The 12,995-nt window shown below is 50.0% G+C and overlaps 4 protein-coding genes across 4 annotated transcripts; 2 read left to right on the top strand and 2 right to left on the bottom strand.

Annotated features, from left to right (window-relative positions):
* Window positions 1–273: 273 nt before the first annotated feature.
* BDW70DRAFT_142535 (peroxiredoxin family protein) lies at window positions 274–1,475 on the bottom strand. The gene is made up of 3 exons (XM_073737942.1): window positions 992–1,475; window positions 652–928; window positions 274–595 (listed from the first exon to the last, which is right to left on the bottom strand). Exons 1-3 carry the CDS (start codon window positions 1,039–1,041, stop codon window positions 416–418), a joined length of 507 nt encoding a protein of 168 aa, XP_073592758.1. The 5' UTR covers window positions 1,042–1,475; the 3' UTR covers window positions 274–415.
* A 1,215-nt stretch (window positions 1,476–2,690) lies between these two features.
* On the top strand, window positions 2,691–3,924 carry BDW70DRAFT_142538 (uncharacterized protein). Its single transcript, XM_073737943.1, has 3 exons — window positions 2,691–2,804; window positions 2,937–3,148; window positions 3,410–3,924. Exons 2-3 carry the CDS (start codon window positions 3,069–3,071, stop codon window positions 3,801–3,803), a joined length of 474 nt encoding a protein of 157 aa, XP_073592759.1. The 5' UTR covers window positions 2,691–2,804; window positions 2,937–3,068; the 3' UTR covers window positions 3,804–3,924.
* Window positions 3,925–4,876: 952 nt separating this feature from the next.
* BDW70DRAFT_170886 (serine/threonine-protein kinase) lies at window positions 4,877–8,861 on the top strand (the record flags this gene model as incomplete). Its single annotated transcript, XM_073743052.1, has 5 exons — window positions 4,877–5,463; window positions 5,513–6,238; window positions 6,288–8,119; window positions 8,184–8,510; window positions 8,629–8,861. The coding sequence occupies 5 exons, from the start codon at window positions 4,877–4,879 to the stop codon at window positions 8,859–8,861; spliced, it is 3,705 nt and encodes a 1,234-aa protein (XP_073592760.1).
* Window positions 8,862–10,402: 1,541 nt separating this feature from the next.
* Window positions 10,403–12,199, bottom strand: BDW70DRAFT_104409 (Zn(II)2Cys6 transcription factor domain-containing protein). The gene is made up of 4 exons (XM_073734367.1): window positions 11,918–12,199; window positions 11,425–11,790; window positions 11,047–11,367; window positions 10,403–10,975 (listed from the first exon to the last, which is right to left on the bottom strand). Exons 1-4 carry the CDS (start codon window positions 12,053–12,055, stop codon window positions 10,601–10,603), a joined length of 1,200 nt encoding a protein of 399 aa, XP_073592761.1. The 5' UTR covers window positions 12,056–12,199; the 3' UTR covers window positions 10,403–10,600.
* Between the last annotated feature and the right edge of the window lie 796 nt (window positions 12,200–12,995).

Below are 12,995 nucleotides of genomic sequence, written 5' to 3' on the forward strand. Positions count from 1 at the left end.
AACTTTTTAGCGCGTCCGCCGCTGTCAATCCGAATCTCACCCCTCCAAACTCCCGGCCGAGAGAAAAAGCACACAGACAATGAGGACCAATCGAACGAGCAAGAACGCTTGGATACACGTAAATCGTCTGGAAACTGGGGTAATTAAATATTAAGCTTACTTTGGCGTATATCCTTCAGCACTATGTTCTATTCTTGGCCAACAAGGGTGCCCTCTTCTACCGCACGACTATAATAATATTTAAAGTCTTACGAAAAGAAAAGCTGGGATACCTTTTCATAGCTTCGTAAATGCATCGTATTCCTCTATATGTGGAAGGTCTAAATCTAAAATGAACCCCTGTCTTCACAGGTCATTACCTCACCGGCGGAACGCATGTGCAAAACAGACGGTCTATCAATCCCCATTCGTCAAATTACAGGTGCTTGATGACAGTCTCGGCGCTGGAGAACTCAAGGTGGTTCTTGGCGGGCTCCAGAGCAGCGTAGGTGACCTTGCCGTGGTCGAGGACGATGGCGTAACGTTTGGTACGGCCCTCCTCGTCGGCCCAGCCGATGCTCTTGGAGAACTTGGCCTCGGGGTCGGAAAGGAAGAGCTGGAGGAATCATTAGTGGATGCACAATGGTACTAACACTTGAGGAGTGAACGTACAATGTCGTCGTTCTTGACACCGTTGGCCTTACCCCAGGCACTCATGACAAAAGCATCGTTGTAGGCAAGGACGGCAACAACATCGACACCCTTGGCGCGGATCTCGGGGAGGCGCTCAATGTACTCAGGGACGTGGCGAGCAGAGCAGACGGGGGTGAAGGCACCAGGGAGGGCGAAGAGGATGACCTTCTTGTCGGCCCACTCCTTGGAAGCGTAGTAGTTGATGGGGATACCGCAGGAAGTAATCTCGCCCTTCTCCTCAGTCCAGGGGATGTAGCTGTTAAAACACAATAGTTAGCCTTAAAATCATATGTGCTAATGAGAATTGAGGGCCACATACGAGAAGACAACGTCAGCGGGGAAGCTGTCACCGGCCTTAAGTCCAGACATTGTGAAGATAGTACTTGTTGGTTTTTGTTCGAGAGAAAGTGAATTGATAGTAGAATGTAAAGTGTAGAGAGGTAGGTGTAAAGGTGAGAGTTGACTTATCAGGAGAGAAGAGAAGGATCAGGAGCGGAGGGGAACGGGGGTATTAATAGGATTGGGACGGTGCCAGAGTTGCCGTTCGGATTGGAGATCGCGCTCCAGAAAGAAACGAATTGGCGCAGTCCCGGGCTGCAGAGGCGCCATCCATACTCCGTAGTGAGGTGATCCGAAGCAGAAGGATACCGAACGAATCCTTTCGATGATTCGCCGCCTGTATTATCAAGAAAGACCGTCGAGACTGAGGCCCCGCCAATTGCTCCCAGTACCCTACTTCCGCCCCCCACCACGCACCACGCAACGAGGAATATGTTATCTAGAACCCGAAATTGACTAATCCCGGTGCCTAGTAGAATGATTACAGAACACCCGGCCTACCTGAGGTCTGTTTGTCACATCGCCGCTTCCAGCCGTAAGACTTTCTGCATACTGTTTACTGCTACTTCGAGCGACAAGCTCCATGTAAATACATCAGGCACACCGCACTTTCGACTACCCCTCAGCGCGAGTGGGACTTTCAAGGTGCAATTGGCCCAATAACACATACAGTCTATGTCAGGCAGAGCCCAATATGTTTTTGCTATTCACATTCAACCTCAAGGTCCTCGGGGATGGGGGAGATCTCTGAGTCCAGCTTAGATTGCCCCTCCTTGTCGCGTCGAGCCTGAGGCGCGGATCCCATTTTACCTGTTTTTGCTTGGTAAAAAAAAAAAACCCGCCACCGCCTATTCGCCCCATCCATTCATAGCAGAGAAATTATCGACCGCCCTTTGTTTGCTCTAATAAGGCGGCATTATACACGTGATAACCGAATGATCACCGAGAGTCGCCTCGGACAGCTCCGAGGAGCCCTCGGGTTCTGAAGGAGGGTTGCCTCGATAAACGTCAGATGTATCCTTAATAGTCATACCTATAGAGCAGACAGTCGCTGCATTTAGTCGGCAGTTGGTATCCGTGTTTGTTTGCTGCGCTTGCCACCGAAAATGATTTCGGTGTCCTCTACTTTCCGAATCGCCCACGGGAACTACGGTACTCCGTAGGCTCGGTTATTGAATCTGATAAGATCATTGCAGGTGGCTAGACAAAATTAGTGCTCGATTGCTCTTAGCCCTGGAGGCTGGTCTGGTTCGCGGATGACGAAGGATGATTACTACGTAAAACGTCTCGCAGTCTATCAACGGACGTTCATTTCGCCTCACTTAATAAGACACGGGCCAGGCCAGGCAGTAGAGTCGGCCTGTATTACAAAGAGCTGATGGCGTACCTGGGTGATTACTCGATTGCTGTTGGTCCAGAAGGTTCGTCGAGTCATGATATATATTCAGAGTCTGGATGATTGAGTGTGTGTTTATGCTATAGGCCGTGGGAGCCTTGAGCCCGAAATCAACCCGAAAAGCCATCTATATTTATCAGGGCCTATTTGCTACCCCTCTTTCAGTCAGGATACGTTTAAACGATTTCCGAGCTCCTGATATCCTTAGCGACTAGACAGGTGCATACCTAAACACGAAATATATATATCTGCTGTATATAATTTCAAATTGCAATCACTCTAGTACATACGACCATAGGGTGTGGAAAACAGGGCTTCCCGTCCGCTCAGCCGTACTTAAGCCACACGCCGGCTGGTTAGTAGTATGGTGGGTGACCACATGCGAATCCCAGCTGTTGTATGTTTTTTTCTTTTTTTTTTCTCTTTTTCAATTTTTTCCCGTTTAACATCTTTATGTTATTTGCTGCCTCCTTGCTGCCATATTTGCTTTAGCACGATATGGTGTTTTAGTTGTGCTAATGTAGCTAAGGTGCATAAGCATGTTGACACGTGATGAAGCCTATATCTACTGCCAGTAATCTCACCTTTAACCGGCTCCAAAGGATTTTGTTTGCGGATTACCAGCACTGAATCTGAATCAAGTTTTCCGGAAGTCGTAACCATGGCAGATCTCAAACCGCCATTCACTGAAGAGACAGCAAGAGCAAAAGTCAAAATAGCCCAGAACCTGTGGAATGCCCAGTAAGAGCCGAACCGGTTTCTTGAAACAATTTCGATGATTTCCATTACCTCTTACATTGAAGATCTCATATTCCTGCTACTCCCCCCACCTGCTAGGACAGGAGCTGAAGCATCTTCATGGCCTGTCTGCAGATGTTCATCCCTTACTTACGGCTTTGCCGTGCTGCCTGCAGATGCACCTCACAACTCAGCCCCCCACAGAGCACTTCGTGTGCTCTTAGCTATTTATTTAAATACATACTCTTGCTGACTTAAAACCAGAGACCCCGTACGTGTTGCCCAGGCGTATACACCGAGCTGCATCTGGCGCAACCGCACCTCGTTCTTCTCTGGGACAGAGGCAATTGTCGACTTCTTAACGGCGAAATGGAAGCGCGAGCGAAATTACAGGTTGCGAAAAGAGCTTTTCTCATTCAATGATAACCGCATCGCCGTTCAGTTCTGGTACGAGTTTCAAGATGCCAACGATTCCATGCGGTGGAAGCGGTGTTACGGCCTCGAAGACTGGACCTTCGACAGGGAATCAGGAAAGATGTGCAAACGCATGATGAGCGGCAATGACATTTTACTTGGCCCTGATGGGAACGGCGAAGGACGATGGTTTGTGGATGGGGTGGACGTTGATGATGTAGAAATTGGGGAGGAACATTGGTGATTGCATGTTCATTCAACGGCGATATCCTGTTACCAGACTGTATGTCCACCCGGTGCAAAGTATTAAGTAAAAATAGAAGCCAGAGCCATTGGATAATGGCCAAGGCCACTTATAGTTGGAATGTTCGGGTTGGCGAGTATGTTGATCAGATCTAGATAACACCCCTTCGCCCTTGGCTCAAGGAATCTGGACTTATCCGCCCCTTTGCTCGCAAGCTAACACTTTCAAAGAGGGGAACTTCTTGTCTATTGTGGTTGTTGGGCAACATGTGATTGTTGAAGCCCCCCAGGACATTTAAGCACCAGAAATAATCGCATTTTCTCTGAATAGACAAGGCGCAGGATTTGGTGCTCCAAAAGACGTTCTCAACAGCAACGGATACACCGCCATATCATCGCCGCGTAGGAATTGATGTTCATAGTTGGGCGGGAACGGCATTCTTGCTTGCGATGCCATCTAGTGTTGGGGGAACCTGAGGAATCTGCTCAAAACAAACACTCCCAATGGAAAAGCTCCATTCCACAGACAATGTCCTACCTTAGTCCGGCATGCCTGGGCTAACAGCTTCCCAGTTGTACGCCGGGCGGTTCTCAAAGATGAGTTTTGGTAGCATTTTTGCTGGAAATTACCTTGACATTTTGGGACTCTCCCTGGGCTTACCTGGGCTCGACTGCTGTCATCACCATTACCGCTCCGAGGCTGCTGCAGATTTTCCTTCATCGTCTTCGGGTACTGGAGGCCTTCCAATTTTTTTCAGTGATGTTTGTCGACTTGATGTACCAGTGACTATTAACTACTAACCCGGCGCTGGGACCATCCGACATACCAATCCATACAATCGAATCGGTAGGTACTCAAGCCAACGCCGAAAGCACACATTGAAGGAATAGCTGTGTTGTTGGGGGTCAGGCGGCTGCAACAAACTAGACTTGAATGTAAGTGGACCCAAGTGCCTGGAGTCAACGAAGCTTAGTGTTCAATCTGATGATGGTAAAGCTGTCAGGGAGCGGTAACGATAGCCCATATGCGCTGTGGCATTACAGCACTCTTGTCGCGCTAGGGATTTCCTGGCAATGGAAGAAACGTCCCCATTTCCAGATTCCAAGACGATGCGGTCACCGTTGACGGACGCCAGTAACAGAATCAACAACTGCCACACTCCTACTACCGAACGAGGACTGATGAGGGAGGAACACGCCTTGACTTCACCAGTGCCCATGTCTATTGTCGATAGCCCTCTGTCGCCCAGGAACAACGCGGAGAATAATGGTCCCCCGCCAGTAGGAGATTCCAGGGCTGGCTCTAAACGCAACTCGGCCGTATCGGCGGCCTCGATTGTCTCGGCGAAGGGGAAAAGAAAGACACACGTTGGACCATGGCAGCTGGGCAGGACTCTCGGCAGCGGGGCTACTGGCCGGGTTAGGCTTGCGAAGCATGCAGTGACAGGCCAAACAGCGGCTGTCAAGATTGTCTCGAAGAAATGCGCTGCTATATCGCAAAGCGATAGCATTGCTGCCATAGACAAAGGTGCAGGGGCTTTTATTGGGGCAGGAGGAAGACAGATGCCTTCGGGGATCGAAAGGGAGGTTGTGATCATGAAGCTCATCGAACATCCAAATGTTATCAGTTTGTATGACGTGTGGGAGAACCGAGGCGAGTTGTAGGTGGTAATGGGCCCGTTGCCGTCAAATACAACTGACGATAAATAGATATCTTGTCTTGGAATACGTCGAAGGGGGCGAGTTATTCGACTACGTCTCCAATCATGGACCACTCCCAGAAGAAGAGGCAGTTCGGCTCTTTCGACAGATTATAGCCGGCCTAGGGTACTGCCATCGGTTTAACATATGCCATCGGGACCTGAAACCGGAAAATATCTTGCTAGATGGTGAGCACAACATCAAGCTTGCTGATTTTGGCATGGCTGCTCTTCAACCTGCAGGCCATTGGCTCAATACTTCCTGTGGAAGCCCACATTATGCGGCTCCGGAGATCATCTACGGCCGCAAGTATCGAGGCGACAAGGCGGACCTCTGGAGCTGTGGGATTATCCTGTTCGCGTTGCTCACTGGTTTCCTTCCATTTGACGGAGAAGATCTACACGCCACTCTACAGCTTGTTCGAAAAGGCGACTATATGATTCCACCCCATGTCAGCGCTGAGGCAGCAGACCTCATTCAGCGCATATTACAAAAGAAACCGGACGATCGTATCAGCATGAAGGATATCTGGAAACACCCACTTCTCAAAAAGTACGAAAAATTTCACCAGGCCATATGCAACCATTATTTGGGCCCTCCACCTCCTCTGTCACCCCAGGATTGTGGTCCGCCTGTGGTAAGACAGGATATTGATGTCGACCTGCTGAGGAATCTCCAAACACTTTGGCATGATGTAAAACCTGAACGTCTCATTGAGAAGCTAATAAGTCTGGAGTAAGTTTCCATCCTAATGTTTTCCGAATGTTTTTCTGACAAACTTCAGACCAACGCAAGAGCGGCTGTTCTACCATGCTTTAGTCAAGTTCAGGAACGAGCAACTCGAGAACTACCAAGGCCAGCATCTCAGGTATTCAACGAGTGACTACCACCATATCTCAAGAGGCCAGGCTCGGCTATCTAAGCACTTGCGGAGCCGATCACAAAACGGATCACAAAGGCGTTCTCGAGCCCCATCAGTCAAAGAAACGGGCAAACGTAGGCCCACTATGAGAGAACCAAAGCCATCAGCTAGCGTTGAAACTTACGATCCTTATCGGTCTCCATTCAATCGAGTACCAGATAAATCACCACAATACGCCCACGTTACCGTTCATCGAGAGGCTCCGGAAACGAGCCCTAAGCCGGCCGAAGTGGAAGTAGACTCGTCAAACCCTTTTCTCGACGATGAGCAAGAGTTAGAATGCCAACAAAGCCCACCCTTTACCTTGGTGCGGAAGAGAAAGCAGAATTTCAACTCGGTTAAGTCATTCCAGTCAAAGACGTCGCTTATCGGTTCACGTAGAGCATTGAATTCTGCGTCTACACCTCGGTCTGTCAGCTACAAACGGAATGTGACCTTCCATCACAACAGAAACCGCTCACAAAGCTCTGCATCTGCCAAGGCAAAAAGAGCCCACTGCAATCGACAAACAAGCGAAGCCAGCCTCATATCAGGCTTCGACGACGACCCATTCTCAGATTCACGAAGCAGTCTTTTGCTACCGGCTCAACCAGCGGTCGTACGTGGCGCTGGGATTGCTGTCAGGAACAGTGTGCAGCGGAGAGTGCAGCACTCTGACTTCGTATGGCGAGATGAAGCACGCAAAGTCTCTCACGAACTCAGCCAAATTTGTGAGGAAGCTTTCAATGGTAGCTCCCTATCCACTGGGTGTACAGATACCACCTGCGTGAGTTCGGAGACTCCAGCGACATCTGTCTCACCGGCTAGTCCTGGAATCTCAGATCACCAAATGGATAGTAGCAGTTCAACGGTGTGCCTGGCAGCTACCCCGCGGGCGGACTCGCCAAAGACCTCCCATGTTCGCAGAGAGCTAGAAGAAACTCGCCGCAGGCTTATCGAGCACTCAATGAAGGATGGTTCCAAGGAAATGCCTCAATGCCTTGCTCCGGTAATAGATCACCTTGACCGGTTGATTGAACAAGAAAAGACACGGCGACCTGGGAAAGTTAGTACTAAGGAAGACTACAGCTCGATGACTGACCTATTCTGCGGGACTCTAATGGAACCCACCCAGCTGTCAGTGTTATCCAAGGAGCTGAACACTGGGGACAGGTCTGATGATACGCCACCCTCCAAGAAAGATAGACAAGTTTCAGGCTCGACTGCTGCAAGCAGCCAAATTAGTCGTGGGAAACGCTCCATTCGGATGGTGCCTCATAGCTCCTACCAGTCAATCAGCAACACTGAGTTGCGAGCAATCTGCAGACCAGCGGCCGCTCTTGTTGACAGGCCCGAAAACGATAAGGGCAACACATTAGCCTCACGAGTTGGCACCAACCCTAGACATAGCCGAACCCCTTGCGAGTTAGATCCAATTGACGAGCATCCAGCATCACCTCGACGCAGTGCCGTTCGATCTACAGATCACAAGAAGTGGTCCTGGTTTAGAAAATCCCAGAACATCGAAGAGGATTTTGTGAAGGCGCCCACGATAGTCAAGCCTTTACACCCGAGCTCGGCAACAGTCATCGTCCATGAAGTATATCCTGCGCCAAATGCCGCAGAAAACCAACCAAAGCTCCGCAAGCCGCCATCAGACTCGCACAAGGTTTCCTTTTGGAGCTTCATGAAGAGGAAAAAAGGCAGGAATGCGGGTGCGTAACAACATCCACCGTTAGCCTCATCATTTGTCTAAACTAATCGTAACCCTAGCACCAGATCCAGAATCAACAACCACAAACCCTGTGCTTGAAAGCCACCGGGATGACGAACGACAGCGGCCACATCCAGGGCCAAAGCTGTCAGAAAACAAAAAAATTACAAAGCCTCGTCGGTCCATACGTTCCAGCGGCATAAGCAACAACTGGTTCGCGCGTGTGTTTCAATTCAAGCCTGCGACCCGGGTTGTTGCCCTCAATGCTTCTAAAATAAAAGGCCGCAAGGAAATTTACAAGATGCTCCGTGACTGGAAGCAGTATGGTATGGAGGATATCTACCTTGATAAGCCCAACAGCATCATATACGGCCGGGTTGGAGAGTCGAACTGTACGTCTTATTTTCTTCCCCTTCATTTCTCTCCGTTATTGAAGCGAATCTACTTTACTCCCCAGGCCTAACACCAGACCAAGCCCATAATCTGTCTAACAGTCACCTCGTCTTGTAGTTCTCCACCTACGCCCCGTCGAATTCTCTGCAGACTTCTACACCGTCATTGAAGACGGCCGGCAAGCGAACCTGTCCGTCGTTCGATTCAGACAAGAGCGTGGCGCCGCCTCATCCTTGAATAAAGTCGTTGATACTCTCTGCATGGTGATGAAGCAGCGAGGCCTGCTCGTCGAGGATCCCGCGCGCGCTAAGAAAATGGCGGAGGTATTAGACGCGTTTCCAAATGCCTGATGCTTGCTTGAAAAGTTGACTTATTTAGTCTGGCTCAGCTGAGTTCAACTTAGCTTAGAGCGCCCCGCTATTACCTCAACACTATTGTATTGCATAGCTTTGAGCGTACCCTTCTGTTGGCTTATTGGTCGATTCGATGATTGTGTGGTTGATGCTATTCCCTTTGACACAACTTTTGATTGATTGATTTTGACCCCTTTTCTTTTCTGCTCCTGTTCCTGTCCATGTTTTGACTAGTGATATTGATCTGAGTACTGTGGATGACAGCTCGACATCTATCGTCTTTCCAGCCTAGCCATGCCAGGTTGCTTGCTGTTTTGGTGCCATGTATCAACCGCTCTGACTGTCTATTCGCGAGCTTTACTATAGTGCTTAGTAGTTAATATAAGGATAGCTCCTGATTGGATTGGGAATAAATGAACTGCAAGGGCCTTATTCAAGTGATTCTGCCATATTATCCCCAAAGAATGGTCTAGACTGGACGAAGTGAGCTTCTTATCAAATGTCACGCTGCTGAGAGTGCCCATGTTATCAAGGCACACTATGCACCCTGGCTAGCAGCAAGTGCGTAACGGAAGATGATGGAACCCAGATCTACAGCCGCACTATACAGAAGCTGGAGTTTGGAAAAGAACAAACGATGCAAGATAACGCAGTGATTAAATTAGAGTGATGACTAAAACTATAATCAGACAGCCTCCCAGGGGTAAGTAAAGCGTATCGATAGAATACGGAGCAGAACGCGCAGTAAAGACAGTACGATGGAACAGAGAGAGCCTCCCATTTTCGCAACATGACCGTAAAGGTAGCCACCCAGTGATGGACGAGGTATAAGAACATAGCATAAAAGGCAGTTAAACGCAAGAAAGAGCCACCCGAAAGGTACTGTGATGCAACCACGAAATAAACAAGGCAAGGCAAGGCGCAGAAAAAATGCCACGAAAAAGAAAAAATGGATAAAAGCAGGATTCCGCCCCAGTCTTCGCTTCGTGATAACAGACGCAAAATACCACCTTTATTCTTCTGGGTCCCATGGTATCAGTCGGAAACCGATATTTTGCAATAGGAACGGCTGAAGATAACAGTATAGTCCTCCCATTGAGTCGCCCCAAAAAAGTTTATATGTCGTTGAATCTGGCTCTCCAAAATTCGCAAACTACACGATGTAAGTTTCTTTTTTTCTTCTCCTTTTCTGTTTTTTTTCTTTTCTTTTTTTTGTTTTGTTTTAGTGAGAATTCGATGAGGCGAAGGTCGGCCCACGGACAAAGATGCAGAACCGGCATAGTGCATGAGTCACGGGTCGATGCACCTTCGATAAGTTGTGGCCGTGGCCGCACGGATTGAACGGACAGGATGGTAAAACTGTAGAATTGCGCCAGCACAATTCTTGTGGCGCCATCAACTCCGCACAAACCCGGACGAGACGAATCATGGTCCTCCTAATCCGATAACAACGGATCATCAGGCGAAGCAGAAGATTGGATGGAGCTTCCCGGTGAGTAGATGCCAATGGCCGATCGACGAGTATATCTTTTATATGCCTTAGTTTCCGCTATTTGTCTCCGTAAACCAACCCACGGCCCGAAGTCTGAACCGAAAACGTCAGAGCGCGTGACCAGCACCTGCGCAAACTTGAAGTCACCATCACTGACATAGGTCTCCCGCAACGATTCCAGTTAGAGTCCAGATTTACCCTTGGATAACCCAATTTAACCGAGCGTAAAGGGCATTAAAGATGGCTACTGACCCAATCCACGGCGGTCCAAAGCATTGAGCATATCGCTGTCAGTGCTAGAGCGGCCTGGGTTTTCACCGGGGTTGAGCATATCCCGCACATTTAGTCCGTTCCGAGGCGCTGAGCCCGGGGTTGACGTGGGCGGAGGCGTGGCAGCATTCTGAGGATGCATCCCAGGATAGGGTGAACTATGGGGTGAAGAAGAATGACGGTTATCGTACGAATAGGCTGCCTGAGGCGAAGGGCGACGGTCGTGCGGGGGTGGTGGAAAGTAGGGGGCAGCGCGTGGTTGATAGGGAGCGGACGTCACTGGCGTCACGGGAGCCAGATTTGTAGGGTCGGGATAGTCATACCCAGAGCCGGAGCCTCGACGTGGTCTCTGATCCAAGGTAAGACAGATTAGATTTCAAATAACAGAAAACGACATAGGATATATCATCGATGACCTACATGATCCTGAGGCACGGAAGCAAGGGGTGGAGTGGCTCCTCCGTAATGATGCTGGTACATTCCCTGGGGTGGTGGGAGCGTTGTCTCCGGTCCCGCTTGAGGTTGTTGCTGGGGAGGCAGGGGTTGACCATGAGCACCGTAAAGTACAACGGCTTCTCCAGGACGTCCGTTTTGGCCATTCCTCAAATGTGGGTATGCGGCTTGAACAGGGACGAAAGCTTGGGCCTGAGACGAGACGGGAGTAAACACGCATTGCTGGCTAAAGCGAACGCAGTTGGTGCAACGTCCATCTGAGCTATGTTCGAAACCAGAGCATCGGATCTGCGACGCCAACTCATCAGCTAGTTATTCCTGCATAACGGTCCCAGTGTACCGTACCTTTCGTCTCCGACAGTAGCGACACGCTATAGCAGTTCTCTGTCGAGGAGCAGCCTGGTAGACGACACCTCCTGGTGCTGGTGCGCCTGAAGGCGGAGGTTGCTGGCCGTATGGGGGCGGCGGAGGCGGGGGCTGCTGACCGTATGCGACATCTGGACGATAGGCCCCCGGAGGAGGAAGTTGGTAAGTCGGTTGCTGGGCGTGCATGGGATGCACGGAAGCCATGTTGGATGGAGGCGGCGGGTATTGCGACTGAGGAGGGTACTGCGACTGAGGGGGAGGAGGGTAATGCGCTGGCGGGGGCGGATACTGATGAGCCTCCGCGGGGGAAGGATACGACGCTGGAGGGTAGGATGATGGAGGGTACTGGACGATCGAAGTCATGATTAGCGTAAACGTCGAAGAATCAAGCGAGTCACTGTGCGACTAGGCAAGACGGGCCTAGACAAGGCGGGCCTAGGATTATATAGACCAGGGCGAGGACAGCACATACCGGGTACTGAGAGGCTGGTGGGTAGGGAGACGGACTCTCTTCGGGCTGACTGGTGTTCCACTGTGGTGGTGGATACTGCCCCCGTCGACTAGGGTCGTTGTAGTCGTTGGGATTGCTCGGGTTCGGATTGTTCGACATTGGAAAGTCGGGGAGCAGGCGATGCTGCCGAAGAACGGGCGAAGCGAAGGGGATTTAAGAGGAACAATGCAGGATGATGTATGGGCGCTGGGCACGCACTGTATTGCGGACGTTTGCGGTATGTAACGTATGTTATGTACGGTACGCTGAAAGAGGGTGAGAAGGTTGAATAATAACACGGCAAATAAGGGACCGGGATGGGCAGTTCAATCAAAGAGCTTCCGTCGGGTGATGTGCAAGACTAGCGACAGCCTCGTGGTCACCTTGAGCCCAACAGGAAGACAAAGCGAGATGGAAGCAGAATGAAGACCGAAAAGCGAGGACAGGGATGAACTTGGGAAGACAGGGGTGGTAGTGGGAGAGGCGGTGGAGCGAAGAAGGAAAGGCGGAGATGGGAAAAAATCAAGAGAGGAAAAAGCAGAGAAGAAAAAGGAGAAGTGACACTGAAAAAGAAAAAGGCTTCAGGATTCTGATTATGACGTGAAGACAAAATAGAGCAGAAAAATCAACCACAATAAATGGATTCTTACCGGTAAGCGAGAAAGGCCACTACGCCGGAAGGCTAATAGTGCAAAGCGACTCTGGACTGAGTGCGCAGGCGGCTCAAGGCAGGCTGGTGTAGATAGAAAGGTCTCGAAGAAGTGGTTTCGTGGAAAAGATCAAGACAGAGCCCTAATAATAATAATATAATAAAAAGAAGTTAACAGTAAGAAAACTTGTCAATCTGGTGCCGACTCGCCGGTCCGCTCGGGAGGCAAGGAGAGCGGGAAGACTCGCATGCAAAGGCATTCTTTGGGTCGACTGGGGCGCTGGATACCATATATCATCAATAGATTAATCGATGCGCGAGCGGGCCTATCCTAAGTCTTGATTCCTCAAAAGGGAGCCGTGCTTCGTTAGCATGATTCACCGCAACGGGAGCAACCTTCGAATTAGTGGA

Source organism: Aspergillus foveolatus (assembly GCF_047715535.1).
Source record: "Aspergillus foveolatus strain CBS 279.81 unplaced genomic scaffold BDW70scaffold_61, whole genome shotgun sequence".
Classification (NCBI taxonomy): Eukaryota; Fungi; Ascomycota; class Eurotiomycetes; order Eurotiales; family Aspergillaceae; genus Aspergillus; species Aspergillus foveolatus.